Below are 20,079 nucleotides of genomic sequence, written 5' to 3'. Positions count from 1 at the left end.
ACAGTTGGCCTGCTAGTACACTCATATATCTACTTCTAGTTCGAAATAAATCAAGCTTTATAATTTTTATAGGTCCAACTACTTAGACCTGATCGATACAATACAGATCAAGTGCGTCTATCACAACTTTCAATATTTTTGAACCAATCCATTAACTCACAAATAATTTACTTGATTCCAATGCATTTCAATATTTTTCTAACATGGCGCTGTTTTGATGTACTTTTTCAAGGATCATTTTTATAATTCGCAAAGAAAAAAAATGTAATAAAAAATTTGAAAGCGTGAAAATAAAGCAGCCCCTTTGTTCTCGTCCTAATGTATGATTTTTACTTTGTTGAACTCTTTGACCCAACTCTTGTATATGTTGTTTAATGTAATCTCTATTGCGCGTATTATACACGCCAATATTCCATAATGCTTTCTTCAAATCGAAAACCACCCAACAGCTGCCTAATGCTCAGCAGAAAACCTTTGTCAAAGTAGAGGCTTTCAAACAAACTAGCCACACTCTTTTCCTACTACATTCTTTCCAAGACATTGGGTTTTGTGCTGGTTTGTCCACTCTCCGGTTAACGAACATTGTCGGGGCAAGTAATTTATAAAAATTGTGTTATGGAAACATACTAGTCTTTAAATTTTAGAGATATCACACCCTAAAACAAATATTTTAGAAGAGAGAGACAAGATTTTGTGTCTACCGTTTTCCAGAATTCTTAATCTTTATAAAGAGATCCGAATATTCCTCTTCGATTTTTATATTAGAAAAAAGTCTTTCAGCTAAGGAGAAGAGGGCGTTGAATGGTAATGGTAAAAGATAAGCTAGCTACTAAACTAACGTGCACTATTATCTGTTTATTTTCTTTGAAAAAAAAAAACTACTTTTGTATGGCAAGGGCATGGACGAAGTAGACAAAGCATTATTCATATGTTTTTACAAAAAAGAAAAAAACAATATGTAATGCCGCGTGAAAAACAAAATTTTTCTAATATTAAAAAATTTTTTTCACAAATATTAATTTTCTGACTGATATTCTGATTTTCAAAACTTTCTCAGTTACAATGGTTGTCATATCAACGCTGCATGAATTTATCAACTGTCAATAGCTAACTTTTTGTCAGTTACTTCTTGGAGTCCCGTAAAATAATCAATTGAGGGGATGTGTGGAATAATGGTATAAGTCGAGTTACACCGTTTTTCCATAAACCAACTAAATAAAAAGAGCACGATTACATACACATACCATATTAATCTTAGAAAATAAAGTGATATTTAAACAAAGATATTAGCTTCATTTATGGAAAAACGGTATAACTCTCTAATAAAATTTTGCAGTAGTGAAGCATCGAAATGGTATGAAAATATATTCAATGTCGTAGACCAGAAATAACTAAAAATAAAAGAATTGAAGTGGTTTCAAAAACGACTAAGCAGACAGAGAACTCCATTGTTAAAAATAGAAAAAAAGGTTAAAAATGATAAAAGTAGTAAAAAAAGATTGCTAAAAATAACAAAAAGATATAACAAATAGTTATAAGCATTTCTAAATAATAGAATATAATGTATTTAACAATGGTTATTAATGTATCTACTATTTTGTTCAATAAAGTATCTCAATCAAAATATTTGATATTCGATCTATGGAATAACGGTATAACTCAAAAAAATAATAAAATTATGTATATATAAAATTTATTACTTTTGCTTATCAAAGAATCATACTATCTAAAATCTTACCAAGTAGGATTATTATAAATTTATTTTTACCTGTATTGCTAAGTTTTTTTCACCTTTCTCAAAAGGTTGATTTTTGAGTTATACCGTTATTCCACACATCCCCTCAATTATCAGTTAGCTTCTATTTAAGCAAATTTAGCAAATTTAGCAGTACAAATACTATGCTCCGAATTAATTGGAGGCAGAATGTCTGAAATTGTGTTGTTAGCGTAAAAATGGGATACTCTGAAGTAAGCAAGAGAATAACGACAAGTACGATAGCCTAGTTGTGAGTTATCCCGGGTTCGAGTGCCGGTGAAACTTTTGAAAATATTTCAAAATTGCCTGACGATGAAATGGTATCATTGCAATGTGCCAATGAAAGTTTTTTCCTTTTCAATTTTTCTGTAATAAACAAAATTAATAACTGAATCACAGTAATTATAAAATAAGTAAGATTTCGATGAAACGAAATTCGAAATTTCTGATGAAATGAGTTTCTACAAAAATTGTTTAATTATATAAAAAATTAGAAATGTAAAATAAATAAATATATTCCATTTGGTCATTCATTTAGAAATAATATATATCAATAAGCATTGGAAATAAATTGAATAACATTTATTAATAAATAAAAAAAAAACTAGTTAGACCACAGATGCACAGAAAAGCTTCGTGGAGCTTCAAAAATCGGTTCGGCCTTCACATATATCCATTGTGAATTCATACAAGTGGCGAATGTTTGAAAAAACGTTCACAATAGTAAACAGTCTCGATCATTTGTTAAATCGCTGTTCTACTACCTAAATTATTTTCTCACTAGTGTTTTTCAGACATTTTCGTAAACGACTGGTATATTGCATTATTTACATTTTTTTAAAATAGTCTGCTCATATTTTCTCTATTAACTAGATTTTATAAATAATGCATCAATAGCGAATTCGAGAGCTTCGGAAACTATTCGGTGTTACATACAGAGAGCGCAGCGACGGGGATTCGGCCAAGCAAGTAGCAAACAGTGTTGCCATTTTGTTGCTTTAGGAGCTAAGATCTAGCCAGTATTTTTTGCGTTTAGCTCCAAAAATTCGCGATTAGCCCCCGGCTCTTTATCTCTAGTATAGGCCTAATGAAATAACGTGGTTAGAAATGAAGCGAAAAATATCTATGTCCACAATTTTAAAGATCTCTACTTAACTTTTAGTTTTTTGTTTGCGTTGAAACAGTACAAGAATGCGTTATATGAAAACCCTTTTACTGAGCTTGTCGATTTTATGCTTACATTCCTTGTGGTGCTACTCAGTAATGCCGAAGCTGAAAAAACATTTTCAAACACGAGTTTGATTAAGAGAAGAAAATATTCATAAATGTAATAATGAGGACGAAATCATAGTCATAGGCTAGTGTTGATGTGTATTTCGATATTTTTGGTGAACCCATAGGTGTGCCGTTATCGTAGCGGTGTGAAAAATACATGTCGCTCCGATGTTAAAGTTTAATTTGAAATAAAGATGAGAACTTACAATAAAAAATATATGCATATATGCTTTTAGTTCTTTTTGATTGCTTTTCTTAAAGAAATTTAGCTTTTTTTTTCTTGATTCTAGCCACAAACAAAATTTTTGTCTGTCAACACTAGGAGTCAATCAGTTTTCGCTTGTACTTCAAGCCATTCTGTACAGAACAAGTGTGATATCTTATCCGTCAACTGTCTAACAGGATGTTCAATGTGGCTACATTTTACCATTTGTCACAATTTTGACAGGATGTTCAATATAATTTTCTTTCACCATTCATCTTGAACACAAGTACCACAACAAAAAATGTTGCGTTTGCATTCGAATCGCTGCTGGTATAGTGCACCTCTGGACTAGATTAATACTTATTTAAATACCTTTTCATTTATACGAATCTTAGTTTCAAAAGCCATTGTTTACATGAAAAAAAAAATTATTCAAATCGAATGTGCAAATGATTTTATGAACTTTTGTTTCTGATAGTGAACCGCTGTGAGGTGAAGTCAAAAATGAAACCAATGAAGGTATCTTCCCATATCATTATATATTCAGATTTCGAATACAAATAAACCCTTCGAATTCCTATTCCTAATTTTTTATACATTTTTTTTAAATGCAATTTTTGCACTTATGGCTTTTCTTTAGAGAATTATCTCTTTAACTTTGTTGGTAGGTATATCGGCAAATCTGACTAAAAATTGGCAATCAGCGCCGATTAAATTTCCGATGCTCTACGAAGCGCTTAAGTGCAACTCTGGTCTGATTAAACGTGCATACCACTTTTTTGTTTATATAGCACTGACACATTAAATCTGTGAAATTTAAGTTTTAAACGAATACCTATTACTATATCTCAAGTCACTGGTGTCGATCTGATGAAAACATATTTCGTGCTTACTCGATTTTCCTGCAGGGTATGTCTATATGTATGTATGTATTTGTTTATACTTATGAATGCAATTGTCTACAGTTTCATTAGCTACAACTATTGCAGTCCCAATTTACATATTACAAATTTTTTTACAATACAAATTTCGTTTCGCTATTTTAATAAATTTTTTTTTTATTTTCAAATTCAATACATATTTTTCACGTTTTCACGTTTTGAAAACTTTAGCTCGTATATGTAGTGGTTCTCTTTTTTTTAATATTTTCTATGCACGTTCTGTGTTCTGTGTTTTATTTAACTTTTATTTTTGTATATTTGTATGTATACTTATAGCGTATGATACAAATGTTGTTCGGGTTGTGTTATTGTTGTTGGTGTTGTTGCTGATGTTGCATATTGTTGTTGCAAGTCCATATCAGATGATGGTGTTTGTTGTAGTTGTTTACTGGCTGCTCCATCATTATTTGCATGCTGTTGATACCGTTGATAAAGCTCATGATCAGAATAAATTCTTGTTGTTGCTATAGCGCATTCTGGCTCTCGTCTAGGTATAACCAATGATAACGGTCTTATAGTACCATCTGTGATCATCAATTTTTTTTGGTGTGGTCGTAATCGTCTCCCCACCGATTCTATTACATTTAATTCAAAAATAGTGGGTACGGTTGTGGCTCGTAGTACACCCTTACCTAAATAGTTAGGCGAGCTTACTATGCATGGATCAATGTTGTTGTTGTCTTCGTAATCGTAGTCGTTAACAGCAGCGGCGGCTGTAGTGGCAGTGTTAGCAGCAGCAGAGAAATGTAAATCACCATCTGTTAAATTTGTAGTATCTATGAATGTGGTTTCTATTAAATCGGTATCGGATGCAGCATAGAAATGTTGTAATGGTATTGTATCAAAATTATGGTCTAAATCCGGTGCAGAAAGTGATGAAAATATGGCTTGATGCTATACCCAGATCTGTTCCCTTCGATTACGCAATCGCAATCAAAGCCTTTGCTAGCACCAGTCCTCCTCATCCGAATCTGAATGTCGTGCGTTTAGTCCACCCTTCGGCTTATAGCCGTTTAGCACGGGTGATGGCAGTACACGCCCTGTTCTGCCCATAGCGAGCGCTTGTTCAAACGATAGCGGCGCTATGTATTCCAGTCTAAAAAACAATTATAGAAATTTTAAATATAATTAGCATGATACATACCAGGCTAGTTATGTCGTTAGGCTGACGACAGGTTGTAAGCGAGAAACTTTGCTATAACATAGTTTTTAGATTTGACTTGAGAAAGTTTATCATATGATGCAATAAACCAGACAAGTGAAGTCATTATTACAAAATGGAGTCGCATTTGACAATACTCGCTTTCATAAATTTAAGTGTTGCTTCTCGACTTTATGCAGCACTGATTTTTTTACTATCATAAAAAAATACAATATTAATGCCTTTCTGAAATATGAAGCAACGTACAGGAAAATAACGTCAGTGGTTTACATTTCCTTTTGAAGGTGGGTGTTATTTCCTTTATTTACAGCAACGATGCTTAAGAAACTCAGAGCTTATAGAAATTATGTATATTGGAACGATTTTCCGTCATCCCTTGCCAAATTTGGTTTTGAGACAAACCGGTTTCGGCATTGTGCCATCATCAGTGTCGATTTTCGTTCTGATCTGTTGTTGTCGATTGTTCTGTATTTATAGTTCGTAGGTATATGAGCAGGTATTGTCAGAATTGATGCTTGTGTGTATTTTGTTATGTGTATGTGCTGTGTGTTCATTCAGAACCGAGGGTGGTTTCTACTGATCGATTTGTGTGGCTGACTGAGGGAGGTAAAAATCTGTAATTTTAGTCGTTTGACCTTCTTTGTGAGTTTGTTGTTTTGGTGCGTTAATTGTTTTGAGTTTATTTCATGTTGTGTGTTTGTCTGTTGTACCTATGTGATTAATTTGTTCCTTGTAAACAAGTTTTAAAGGCTGGAATATTGTGTCAGAAATTGTGTTTATCTGTTCGTTTATTATTCTACCATGGAATGTTTTCTGTTTGTAGATTTCCATGTTTTCGAGTACGTTGAGACGTCGGCCTTTTTCTTGTATGTGAAGAACCCTAACTGTTTTATTTACTGGGGACATTCATTCTCGAACATGTGATTCGCGAAGTTAGATTCTGGTATAATGTTTGGATTCCGTATTTTTTAGTTGTAATCTCTAATATGTTCTCTGAACCTCGTTCTTACCTGTCGTCCTGTTTGTCCTATGTAACTATGTTGGCACCCGCAGGTAAACTTGTATACGCCGTGGTTGCTAAACGGATCCTATGAGTTAGTGCTAGTTTTTAGTTTTCGCCCTAGTTGTTCGATGCTTTGAATGCTGTGTTGTTGTTGTATTTTTTAAAGAAGTTTTGCAATTTATATGTTGCTTTTCCAGTATATGTCATAGTCGTCCAGCTATCATTTTCCTTTTCATTATTTCTTTTTGGTTCCCCATTTGTCCTTCTGAGCCTATCTACTAGCGCTTTTTTATATCCGTTGTTTGCAGCGATGTTATATATGATCTCAAGTTCTCTCTTATATGCCTCTTGTGTAAAAGGTGTTCTTTCAAGTTTATGTACCAAATGCCTTAATGCTGCGTTTTTATGCTGTTGGGGGTCATTTGAGGCATTATGTATTATTGTGTCGGTGGCCGTTGGCTTTCTATATATGTCATGGTTAAATCTTTTGGCTTCTTCATCAATATTTATCAAGAGGTCTAGATAGTTGATTCCTCCGTCTTTTTTGGTTGCCATGGTAAATTTTATATTTTCGTACTGTTTGTTGAGGTACTCCAGTACAAGCTCTTCGTTATTAGTAGTTAAAACGCATATTATGTCATCCACGTATCTAGCATAAAATAACACGTCTAATTTGGACTTCAGCTCCTGTATGTACTTTTCTTCCAGATTTTGCATGAAAACTTCCATAAGAATGGCTGATATGGGGCTTCCCATTCCAAGACCGTTTGTTTGTCTATATATTTTATTGTTGAATTGAAAATAGTTTTGATATACCATGACGCGTATTTGTGATTTGAATACTTTTCACTTTGTTTTTTGTATTATGAACTATTGTTGAGCTAACTATGTCCAAAGTCTCCGATAGTGGTATTGATGGGTATAAATCTTTTATTTCAAAAGATACCAATTTGCTGTTCTTTGTTAGCTCTACGGTCTCAAGTTTCTCTATTAGCTCTGTTGTGTTAGCTATTGCATATTCGTTCCTTAGCTCCAGAGTATCTTTCAATATCGTTTTTAAATATATGGACAGTTTGTAACATGGTGCCGATTTAAAATTAATGATGGGCCTCATTAGCGTGTCCGGCTTGTGGATTTTTGCTAGCGCAATCAGTGGAGGAGCCGAAGAGTTCATTTGGACCAATCTATGTGCCATGTTAGAATCTACTATATTTGTTGCATTTTTTATAGCAACTTTGATTTGTTTTTGGTATTCATCTGTGGGATCCTCTCTCGCTTTCGTTGTGACAATATTGTTTTTCCTTAGTTCATGCGGTAGATTCTTTATTGTTGTCTCCTCTGTATTAGATTTTTGTCCTTCCTGTGCTTTCACCTCCTTTTTTTTTGATTTCCCTTCACATGTGTCTTGCGTGCTCCTGTTCTTCCTGCGGTATCAATGATATTGCGATCTCCGCTCTCTTGCTGTATTTTGGTTCATGATATTGGATGAACACACAGCACATACACATAACTAAATATACACAAGCATCAATTCTGACAATACCTGCTCATGTACCTAAGAACTAGAAATACAGGACAAACGGCAACAACAGATCAGAACGAAAATCGACACTGATGACGGCACAATGCCGAAACCGGTTTGTCTCAAAATCAAATTTGACAAGGGATGACGGAAAATCGTTCCAATATACATCATTTATCCACCCTGTCGGAAAATCAACAAAACAAAATAAGTCAGTTATAGAAATTCATTGATGGCAAAAAATAAATATATGCCTCCTCAGAACTTTATTTTAAACAGCTCTGGCTGACCCTCGAAACGTTTAGACAAACGTGAAACAGCCGTGTGATCAATCCCGACAGATATGGTTCCGACATTCTCTATCTATCCACCTGCCACTCCTCTGGCTAACCCTCTTCCTTCCTCTCTTATTTCCTCTCCCCCCTGCATTTTCCAGTTTACCTTAAGCTTCCCATTTATTTTCCCCATCCATTTCATTCTTCCGTAAATCTTCTCGTTTTTCCTCCTACTCTTACTCTTACACTTGCTCTTATCTAACTATCACTACTACTCTTAGTCTTATCCTTGTGTTATTCTAACTCTTCCTGTTAACCTCTTTTTACTACTTTGTTTCAAACCATTACCTTTATTCCTATTTCTACTCTCACCCTCCCCCTTCATCTTGTTCTCTTTACTTGTCCACTTCCCTCCAACTTTCTCTACTTTTCCTTTCCATTTCCTCTGTTTTCTCTTCTCTTTTCTTTATGTCCCCAGTTCCGATTTGGAGATACATATATCGAGTTTGCCTTTTTTCTGCACCGTACATTATTAAGATAGTAGGTTAGCTTAGGTTAAGAGGGCGTGCGTGAGTGTTACCCACACTTCCACTCGGATACATTTTTGTCCATTGTGAGTGCCCTCAGTAAGTACAGGGTGGCGGAAAATTCGTTTAGCCCCATTACCTCCTAGTGGTCCTCAACGAACCACTTGCTTTCCCTGATGAACCCAAGAAGTAGTGAGACGTCCACCTTCCCAACCTCTGCCACGCTATCGAAGAAGCGTGTGCCCAGAAATCTGAGCCTTCTTCTTTGAAGCGCCGGACATCGGCAGAGAAAGTGGTAGATCGACTCCTCTTCCTCCTCATCCTGACAGCTTCTGCAGAGGGAGCTTGTTGGTATTCGCCACCGTCGGAGCATTGGTGCGATAGCACATTGACCTGTGATGACACCATAAATATCCTCACCTCAGATTTGTTCAGTTTGAGAAGGAAGCTGGTGTCTTTCCTACCAAGCATGGCCATAAGGACCTTGAGACTTTGCAGTCAACTCTATTGGTCCATAGCAAGTCCGTTGACTTGTTCTCATATTCGTCGATTCTCCCTAGGAGATAACTCAGCGGCGGTCGGACGGAGCTGGCCACCTCACTTATGTCTAAGTCGGAACCTTTCCTAGCCATCTCACCCGCGAGTTCATTCCCTTCAATGAACCGCAGAATGGAATCGAACGAAATTTTGCCATGACATACCCTGAGTGCGTCAATCTATGGTATCTATATAAAAAAAGTTTTCGACAAGGGGGCGTGGCACCTCCCATACAACTGGAATTTTTCGTAGTCAATATATCTGAAAGTATTAAGGCTATACGACTGAAATTAGGTGAGTGGTTATATGAGACCAATCCCTACGCCCTCTGGAAAAATTGGGGATAGCGAAAAAGGGGCGTGGCATCTCCCATACAAATGGGGGTTGGGATTAGTCTAATATATTAGTCTATATAGTGCTGCTTTTATTTATACACGAACGACGTCGGGTACTCTGCTAGTATATTATATATTAAGATAGTATTATATAGTGTTACGAATATTAGCAAAACTAAGGAGTGCTGCCATCTCCAGGCCGATGCTAAGCAGTGACGTGAATTCACATCAATAATTCAATCATTATGTATCTACATAAACGAATCAATAATTGCGTCTACACATATGTACACATTCCGACGATCAACATTTACATACAAGGCAGCGAGAGATGAGATGTCACACACAGATGAATTTACTTATACGCTTATGTGTGTGCGGGAGACTGTAAACTACAAACTCACATATGTATATCTGAGAAGCGCTAAAAAGTAGACAATTGTAAACAAGTAGAAACTATATGAGAACTATATACTGAGTTGTCACAAGAGAGAGCAATAATTTGTGCACGTAGTTGTGGCTGGCGATTTTGTAGCCGAAACAACTAGTAAGTTCTGGAAATCGAAGAGCCTAGAAGTATGCAGCGTAAACTATAAAAGCGGGACAAGCGAGTAAGAAGAATTCAGTTTGAGTTGAGCTATCAATCAGTTTGCTTAAGCACGCGATCTGGCGGCCAATAGTAGAGTTTCATTTGAGTTATTAATCAGTTTGGTTATTAAGCCAGCGAGTAGCAAAGTATAAGTGTTATTGTGAAGTACTTTAATAAAGGCCATTTTTCTATCATTCAATATTGAAGTTATTTATTCAACAGTTTAGTGATTCGAACTTAGCAGAGGATTGCAAATAAGAGGATTTGCAGCAAAATCGTTACAATTGGTGTCAGAAGAGGAATTGTTGAATAAATTCCAGAAGACAACAAGGATATGGCAAAGTTCAGTGAATTAAAGATCCAGCAACTGAAGGAGGAGTTGGAGAGCCGTGGATTGAATACAAGCGGCGTTAAACTCGAACTTCAAGCACGGCTACGAGAGGCAATGGAAGCAGAAGGAATTGATGTGGAAGAGTATGTCTTTCACCTTGATGGCGAGGAGACAACAAAAATTGAAGAGAAAAACGAAACATCGCAGACGGTTACCAGCACAGACTTGAACATGATTTTGGCTTCTCAACTGGAATCGCAAAAGACAGATATAACATCTCAACTGGCATCTCAACTAGAAGAACAGAAAACGTATATGTCATCACAGATGGAATCCCAAGAGACACGAATAACATCGAAGATTGAAGCACAAGAAACACGTATTTCAGAAATGTCGACACAAATTTCTTCACAACTTGAATCGCAGGAAACCCGTATAACATTAAAGATGGAAGAACGAGAGGAGCGCTTATCATTGCAGGTGGCACAAATGTCTTCACAGTTAGAAGCACAGGAAGCAAGGGTAACATCAAAGATGTAAGCGCAGGATGCAAAAATCGCTCAATTTCAGGCAGAAGTCGATGATTTGAAGGGTCGTATGGAGCAGTTACAATTAAATCGTCAAGCAGTTTCAGCGAGTAATCCAAAGGTAAAAACACCATCCTTTGACGGTTCTGTTCCTTTCCAGGTCTTTAAGCTACAGTTTGAGAAGACCGCAGCAGTGAACAACTGGAATGCGGAAGATAAAGTTGCTGCACTGTTCGTGACATTGAAAGGGCCTGCAGCGGAAATCTTACAGACGATTCCAGAGTACGAACGGAACAGTTATGAAACATTGATGGCTGCTGTAGAACGACGTTATGGAAGCGAGCATAGGAAACAGATATTCCAAATTGAGTTGCAAAACCGCTACCAAAAAGCAAATGAGACATTGCAGGAGTTTGCTTCAGATATTGAAAGATTGGCTCATCTTGCAAATGCGGACGCACCCGTGGAATACACTGAAAGGGTAAAAATCCAGAGCTTCATAAATGGCATACGAGATGTGGAAACGAAGCGGGCTACATATGCGAATCCAAAACTAACGTTTGCTGAAACGTTATCCCATGCATTGACCCAGGAAACGGCGTCATTATTGAGTAAACCAGTTTTCAAAGCACGCCGTGTGGAAGTAGACAGGCCAGAGTGGGTAGACGCAATATTGGAGGCACTGAAAGGATCGCAAAAGCGAAGTGAAAAAGTTATCAAATGCTTCAAATGCGGGAAGTCCGGTCACATAGCATATCATTGCGATCTTGGTCTTAATAGTTCCAACAATGTGGGTGGCCGTAAACGCAAAACTGGAGGAGATGAGAAAGAGCGAGTAAGAGGTAGAGAGCTAGATCCAGCTATTGAATGCCCTGTGATATCTGTGTCGCAAATTGGTAGAAAATCGAGCAGTATTACCATCAGAGGGAATGTGGATGGCAAAGAACGAGTACTGACTGTAGATACGGGCGCATCTCATTCCTTGATCTGATCTGACTTGGTCAACAGGAGAGTAAAACCGTTACCTGGAGCAAAGTTGCGTACGGTCACTGGCGAGTATAACCAAGTTCAAGGCGAAGTGGTATGTGAGGTATTAATTGGAAAAGTCATGGTTCTACACAAATTCGTTGTGGCGGAGATCGTTGATGAAGTCATATTGGGAGCGGACTTCTTGGTTGACCATGACGTCAGGATCGATATGCGGAGAAAAATTATGCGCTATAAGAACCAGGACATACCACTTAACTTTAGTTTGGAAAAAGGGTTCAGCAGTAATCGGGTACTGGTAGAAAAGACTCGACAAAGACCACGAAAGTCAAAGGCAAAGGTTGATAGATCGAATGGGCCAAATAAATCAAAATCAAAAGTACCTGCGAGAGAAACACTGGCATTGACAAAATCTAAAAGACGCAGGAAAACAAAGCAACGAATTTCCGAGAAAGAATGCGAGGGTAGTTTCAAGCCGGAGCGCACTACTGTTGTGAAATGTGGGAACGATACCGATTATGCAAAGCAAATCCGTCCAGCGCAAGCTCTACGAAGTGGTTCATTGACCAAACAACAGAGTGTGAAGGAACGGCCCAGGGTAACGAGCAGTAAGATGAAACACTGGCATGACAAGAACTTTAATTCGGAAGGTTTCTTGGCGGGAGATTTGGTACTGTTAAACAACCCTCACCGGCGGAAAGGTGTTCCAGTCAAATTACGGTGCAGTTGGGAAGGCCCGTACAAAGTTGTGAAGAAGATCAGTGATACCATCTACCGCATACAAACCACTGGGAAACCACAGATTAGAAGGGTCGTACATTTGGAGATGCTAGCGGCGTTTAGATTGGGAGATTTGTCTGATCGGGACGACTTAGGTGGAGGGCAGTGTTACGAATATTAGCAAAACTAAGGAGTGCTGCCATCTCCAGGCCGATGCTAAGCAGTGACGTTAATTCACATCAATAATTCAATCATTATGTATCTACATAAACGAATCAATAATTGCGTCTACACATATGTACACATTCCGACGATCAACATTTACATACAAGGCAGCGAGAGATGAGATGTCACACACAGATGAATTTACTTATACGCTTATGTGTGTGCGGGAGACTGTAAACTACAAACTCACATATGTACATCTGAGAAGCGCTAAAAAGTAGACAATTGTAAACAAGTAGAAACTATATGAGAACTATATACTGAGTTGTCACAAGAGAGAGCAATAATTTGTGCACGTAGTTGTGGCTGGCGATTTTGTAGCCGAAACAACTAGTAAGTTCTGGAAATCGAAGAGCCTAGAAGTATGCAGCGTAAACTATAAAAGCGGGGCAAGCGAGTAAGAAGAATTCAGTTTGAGTTGAGCTATCAATCAGTTTGCTTAAGCACGCGATCTGGCGGCCAATAGTAGAGTTTCATTTGAGTTATTAATCAGTTTGGTTATTAAGCCAGCGAGTAGCAAAGTATAAGTGTTATTGTGAAGTACTTTAATAAAGGCCATTTTTCTATCATTCAATATTGGAGTTATTTATTCAACAGTTTAGTGATTCGAACTTAGCAGAGGATTGCAAATAAGAGGATTTGCAGCAAAATCGTTACAATAGTATTATTATATAGTATTAGATAGTAAAAAAGTAGCAAAATAGTATCAAGAAAGTACCAAAAACGTTCCCTCCCTACTACTTAAAAATTCATGACCGGATTATGAGGGCCGTCAAATTTTTGTTGTTGTGCTAATGACTTCATCTGTTTGGTTTTATTGCGTCATGGTGTATCATATGTAAACATTAAAAAAGCCAGATATTGATACCAATGTACTTTGAGACCGGAAATATTAGAGAATTAAATCTTTTATAATATTCATTTTAAGTTACCTTTCTCTTTCGAAATCCCTCTGTCGATCACGCTCTCTCTCATAGAGTTCACGCTCATGATCCCGATACTCATATCGCATATCATAATCGCGTAAATGATCTCTATATCGCTCTCGATCGCGATCGCGTTCCCTACTGCTATATAAATCGCGGTACATCACACGATCTCTCAGCAGATCACGGTGGTGTGGCAAGGAATGAACACTATGAGGTGTCGAGTGATGCGTCTAAAAAAATTTTATTGTTATGGAATGAACTAGTTTAGTATAGGCACTTATATTAATATTATTATAATAATATTTTTTTTTGATAATAACTTACATGTGTTGGACTTGCGTTAAGCTTTGGAAAATTAATATTTGTTGGCTTCAGCTGCAGTGTTGATGGTTTACTTGGTGTCGGTGGTAGACGTCGACCCATACCAGCGCGTCGCGATGCCAGTGTTGGGTAACTATATTGTACGTGTGCACCACCTAAATATTTGGCATAAAGTGTACAACAAATAATAAAAAAAAAAAATAAAAATATTGTATTAGTAAGCATTATAATTGAGACAATAATATTTTTTTTTGACTTTGCAATTGTCAATGAGTATTTATTTTTTATCTTATTAATTTGATTAGGTAATGTAATGTTTGTAATAATGTTTTGCGATTGACAATCGATTAATAGCAATGACATTGAAGTGACACATTTAGAATGCTATGAAAAGACATTAATTAGAAAAAGTACGATGTTTGAAATATAGTACAAAAGTAAGACCAAAAGAAAACTTTTTGTGATTTAAAATAATGAAATGAAGGCAATGTGCAATTAGCTTATGGGTTAGTATGGGTTTTAGATGGAATCATGCATTAAATGTTTTGCTGCTGGTTTGTATGTGTTGTACATATATTAGAATGGTTGAGCGATACATATATAGTAATTTAGTCATACCATATATTTGTAATCACTTAAAATCATGTAAGGACACCTACAGCAGCGAACACGTAAAATAGCAGTGACATTTTTAATAAAATTAAATCAATTAAACTCTTTTTATTTTCGATAATTTAAGAAAAAACTTTTAAGACCATTTTCGAAAATTTCATACTGTTAATTGAGAATTTCTTGAATTTTTTGCTTAGGCTGCTTTGTGCCCTTAACCAAGTAGCACCCTTCGTGAAATATAATACACTGTTCGGAAGAAATTGTTAAAAATCAAAACGAATTTTTTGAGACTTATAACTTGTGGAATGCCCCTGTCAGTAGCATCACAAGTATTCAATAGCATGGACCAACCCACATTCATATTGTGACGAATATTAGCAACACTATGGGCTACTATCATCTATAAGCCAATACTAAGCAGTGACTTGTATGCAAATCAATAAGTCAATCATTATGTCTATACATATGTCCATACAAGCAGCGGAGAGCAACGCACAAACACATTCATATATCTGAGATACTCCCAAAAGTAGGCAATAATTTGTGTAATTTGTCACTCACAAATACACGCGCATACGAGAAGCTATAAACGTAGTTATAGCTGGTAATTTTATAGCTGCTAACTAACTAGTAAATTCTAGAAATAGAAGCGTCTAGAAATAAGTCAACGAGAACCCAAACAGTATAAAAGCAGCAACAGTTGAGGCAGGACAATTCAGTCTGATTTATGCACGCTATCTGTCGAGAAGTAGTAGTGTTATTTTGAAAGTAGTCTAATAAAGACCAATTTGCATTATCGAATATTTGAGTTATTTATTCAACATTTTAGTGATTCGAACGTTAGCAGAAGGTTGCAAATAAGAGGAATTGCACTAAATTCGTTACAATATAGTTAATACAATATACGATCACACTGTAATAGCGATCAGCAAGTGAATGCGAATGTACGAAATGCAAATAATCACTTGCAAGCATTTAATTCGCGTAAACGTCGCCTAACAGCGAGTGCGCAAACTTCTCAAACTGTTTATAAAAACGAATACTTAAGTATAAACAGTTTGCATTTGATAGATCATAATTTCATGGCGCGACCTACGATGATGGAAGTTTATACCGCAAACACTTTGGGTGAACATATGTAATGCGCAGTCCCGACACTTGTGATCAGTAGATGCCCTCGGTCTTGCACTACTTTTGATCTGTCCGGAAGGGCGTGAAGGAACTTATTTCCTACCCCCTACTTCTACCAGACACAGGTGAGTGCATCGCCCCCGTACCGACGGGGTCAGGCCACCATTTATGTAATTATCTCGCCGGGCATCGATTTCCACAACCACTGGTTGCTTGGGAGTCTATCAACCGATTCGTCACCAGCGAATCACCAATTCACCGGACCGTCATCTACGTTTCGCAGGGTATCTATTCAACCAATCACCGGTTTCTTGATAATCGTTCCACATATTCGTCATTGCGGGCACCAACCGCCTATCGAACCATCGTAGCCTCCCTCTACTGATCAATAAGACAGTAGTCCGCATCAAACCACATCCCCGTCAACAGATACACTGTTCACCGATCACACCAGTATCCGTAAGTAGACCGTCAACCGATAAACCATTCCGCGAAATCCGATCATCCTTCACTGATTATACCAGCAATCGTAAGGAGTCCGTCAATCGACACACCGTTCACCGACTACACCAGCAACCCTAAGGCGTTCGTCAATCGTTACACCGTTCACCCATTCCGTTGCCTGTCCACCAATTTCACCGAAAGCCGGACGCTATACATTGATCATGCGCATGTAACCCTTCCATTAATGAGTGGTTGGTTACAAATTCCCTCAATATTACAACTACATAGATACAATTCTCAGCTACGGTGCTTATGTGTTTACGTCGGAATCAAATACCATTAACAAAGTAAGTGAAGTTTCAAATTTTAGAAATTTTTCGAAAACGTTCTTAATACCTCTATGATAATATTTTATTTTCGTGTATTTTTCCTGTATTTTTTCTTTAATTTTTTGTCGCCCTCCCTCCTAATACGACTTCAGTATTGTAAACAATATTCCGAAAACCTAACGAAGTACAAGAAAAATACAACCGTGTTCATTAAAAACAAACGAACCAATTTATATTTCGTTAGGTTTCTGTGCTATTTTTTCTGACAAATGAAAATTTAGTTTTTCGTTTGAAAATTTGGTGCACAAATATACAAAGACAATCAACATTTTTGTGAAATATACAAAGCGAATTCAGTACCAGGTATTGTTATCCCAACAGCTGATTGTTTCTTCTTGATTATTTTCCATACAGGGCCTTGTACTTTAATATGTCAGTTAATCGAAATCAATTAAAATTTTCTTTTGACTTCTGCACGGCGAATTGGTTTAATTCGTTTTGCCACCACCTGGTATGGATTCGCCTTGCATCGCCTTGTACAAAAATATCAGAGACAATTTTAAGATAGAGATGTTGCAGAGATGAAAAATATTGTGAAACAAGCTTCACAAAACTCTAGTATGTCACATTCACCAGTTACCACATCAGAATTTGTTAAACAAACACTGTCTGTATTTATTATTTAACAATTATTTGTACATTTTTTATTCAGCTAATCTGTTCAGAATTTTAATTTTTACTCTCCAAAACTCAAATCAGTGTATTTTGCGTGCTTAAATTATGTTAAAAATTGTGTTAACTTTTTTGGTGTAGTGGAAGTGACCTACAAGAATTTTGTGAAGCACGGTTTATCAGGAACACTTCGACGAATACTTAACGGAAAAGAGCTTTCCGAAATTTCAGAATAAAAAGGTGAATACTCCCTGTGTAGTAGGATTGCACAAAAGTTTAACTCTTCTGTCAAAGTCAAAGCCGGAATATAAAGTTCTAACACAGCAAGCAATTTTCTTTTATTTTTTGATCAGTTCATTGCGGCTGCTGGGTAGAGTATCACCCCATGTCGGCTGCCTCTTCAAAATCGTCCTATCTCAAAATATTTTTCAAAAATTTTTCATTTCAGGATTTGTCACAAAAAAGCCCTATATTATTAATTAGATTGAAGAACGCCTTATCTCAGAATGCTTTTCATTAACTCCTTCTTATGTCAAAATGAACTTATGCTCAGATAGGGAGTTTTTGAAACAAATTTTGAGATAGTGAATTTGTTGTTCAAACAAATTCTGAGAGAAAGACCAAACCAACATAGCTCTTTATCAATTCACGAAATATTTAGTAGAAACTGAATTATTTTCCCCAAAACCTGTTGGAATTTACAAATTTATTACCGCTACTAAAGGTACTTTACTACTACAATTCTTACTGAAGGGGATTGAATTATTCTCCGTTTTCCTTACTTCGTAAAAGCAACCCGTCCAGATTTTTCAATTTGGGAGTGTCAAAGCTCTGTCATCATTGGAGAACAAACCTCTAGTGATTGAATCATGATCGAAATCAATGAACAATTTCTTTTGACCTGACATTCTTCTGCGCCGCGAATTGGTTGAATTCGCTTTGGAAATATATGAACTAAGAGAGCGCAATATATATCCTGTGTTATTTGCATTGTTTCTATTGTGGAAAAAAAAATTATGAAAAATAAAATTCTAAAAGTAAACAATAACATGCAAAAATCATTCATATTGGGGGAATATTGGTCTCGCTTTCTCTTGTGCAATATTGTTATTGTTATTTGCAAAGTTTCGTCAGTTTTTCAGTTTGGAATCCAAACTAGGTTTGCATAACTTCACTCAGAAAATTCATGTCAGTTTCTCTTGCACCACCGACAAAAAATTTAATTTACAAAGATGATAAACTTTGCGACGGTTATTTTGGTATTCGCTGCTGTATTTAAGAAACCGAAACAAAATACCTCGTTAGACCTCTCAATTCACGGTTGAGTTCAATCCCAATGCCCATTTAACCCTCCGATTAGCGGTGAATAAATTCAACACATCTTAGCGTTGTCGTCTGGCCAGACGAAATTTTACACTTTGAACTTTATCCACAAATATTTGAATTTTTATTTAAATTTTGAAGAAAACTCGTCGCACACTGTGACTACCCAGAAATAAGTTTGAATTTCTATTGATAAATTTTGAAATGAATACAAACTATGAGGGTCTTATAGGCTATGTTCGTCTAGCCAGACGACAATGCTAAAATGTGACATAATCAAATTTGGTACAAAAAAACAGATGAAATAAACAGAAAAAAATATCGATTTCGGAATTATTATAAAGACCGCCGCTAAACTTAAAAAGTCACTAAAGCTTTTCATGATCGGGTGGGTCGCAGTAAAGTTATTCAAGAACATAAATCCTTCTCGTCTGGCCAGACGCCACAATCTATCGGAGGGTTAACAGTCTACAAATATCCAATTTGGCTAAGATACTGCTGTTACATTAGTACTTTATAGTTTTCAGAAAAAATATTCTTTCATTACTATATTGCCATAAATAGCACATAAATTTGCAAAAAATGTCCCCTATAAAATTCCAATACAAAATTCCTACATAAAATTCATTAAGTCGTTTTTCTCATAGTTTGGCGAAAGAAGAAGAACGCTTCAGGGCGCTACAATAGGGTATTATCATATCATAACTTAACGCGATATAACTCCGTTGAGATTCATGCCGAGCTTCTCATACAACTTGCGTTGGGCTACCATTTAATTTATCCCACTAATTGACGGGAGGGAACATATGTACGTGTTTTATGCCGCCGATTCCGTTAGACATATGCTAGGCATATACATTTTCGCGGAGAAGCTTTTCCTAATAAAAATAAACTTGGAGTGCTTGCTAAACCATTGTCGTGGAGCGATTCTGTATACAAAACCTTTCTCTAGCATGTTTTGTTGTTGCCAAAGGTTAATATAGATACGTTATTTTTTTTTACGAATAGAAAGCTTCGAAAGCCTCAAAGTCAGCCCGAACTAAGCCTACTACCGTCTAAGTACCATTCCCTCCCGGCTCAACGTTCGTTGGGGTCACGTTGCAGTTTTATAAAAGTAGCACAGAATATGCGATAGGGTGAGGGGGAGTATAATGGTAAGTAATATAGAGAGGCGGATATGGAGATTGAGAGAAAGAGAGAGACCGAGATCGAGCGATTAGGCCTGAATCGAACTATTTTTTTATTATACTGTCGAACTAGATTTTTATTGCAGACAACCTAAAATCTGAAGTCAGATTTTCTAAACTAGCTTAGGTTTTCGAGTTATTTGTAATAATTTTTCTAACTAGAAACCGAACTGCATTTTCTCAAAGGTTTCGAAGTGGTGAACCCGAATCTGGA

The 20,079-nt window shown here is 36.5% G+C and overlaps 1 protein-coding gene across 20 annotated transcripts in view; it reads right to left on the bottom strand.

Moving 5' to 3' along the window:
- Nucleotides 1-1,779: 1,779 nt before the first annotated feature.
- Nucleotides 1,780-20,079, bottom strand: part of cac (cacophony) — a 503,311-nt gene continuing 485,011 nt past the window's right edge. For 19 of the 20 annotated variants that reach the window (XM_067783991.1, XM_067783979.1, XM_067783982.1 and 16 more), the window contains 3 exons: nt 14,171-14,322; nt 13,850-14,076; nt 1,780-5,273 (listed from right to left, as the gene is read on the bottom strand). In XM_067783991.1, the coding sequence (XP_067640092.1) occupies nt 5,123-5,273; nt 13,850-14,076; nt 14,171-14,322 (530 nt within the window). In that variant the 3' untranslated portion in view covers nt 1,780-5,122. Of the gene's footprint in view, nt 5,274-13,849; nt 14,077-14,170; nt 14,323-20,079 lie in introns of those variants that run through there. The other variant, XM_067783996.1, reaches the window with a different exon arrangement.

This window comes from Eurosta solidaginis, chromosome 4 (genome assembly GCF_040869045.1).
Source record: "Eurosta solidaginis isolate ZX-2024a chromosome 4, ASM4086904v1, whole genome shotgun sequence".
NCBI classification, from domain to species: Eukaryota; Metazoa; Arthropoda; class Insecta; order Diptera; family Tephritidae; genus Eurosta; species Eurosta solidaginis.
Note: the sequence above shows the minus strand (reverse complement) of the source record. Positions and strands in the feature narration are given on the sequence as shown.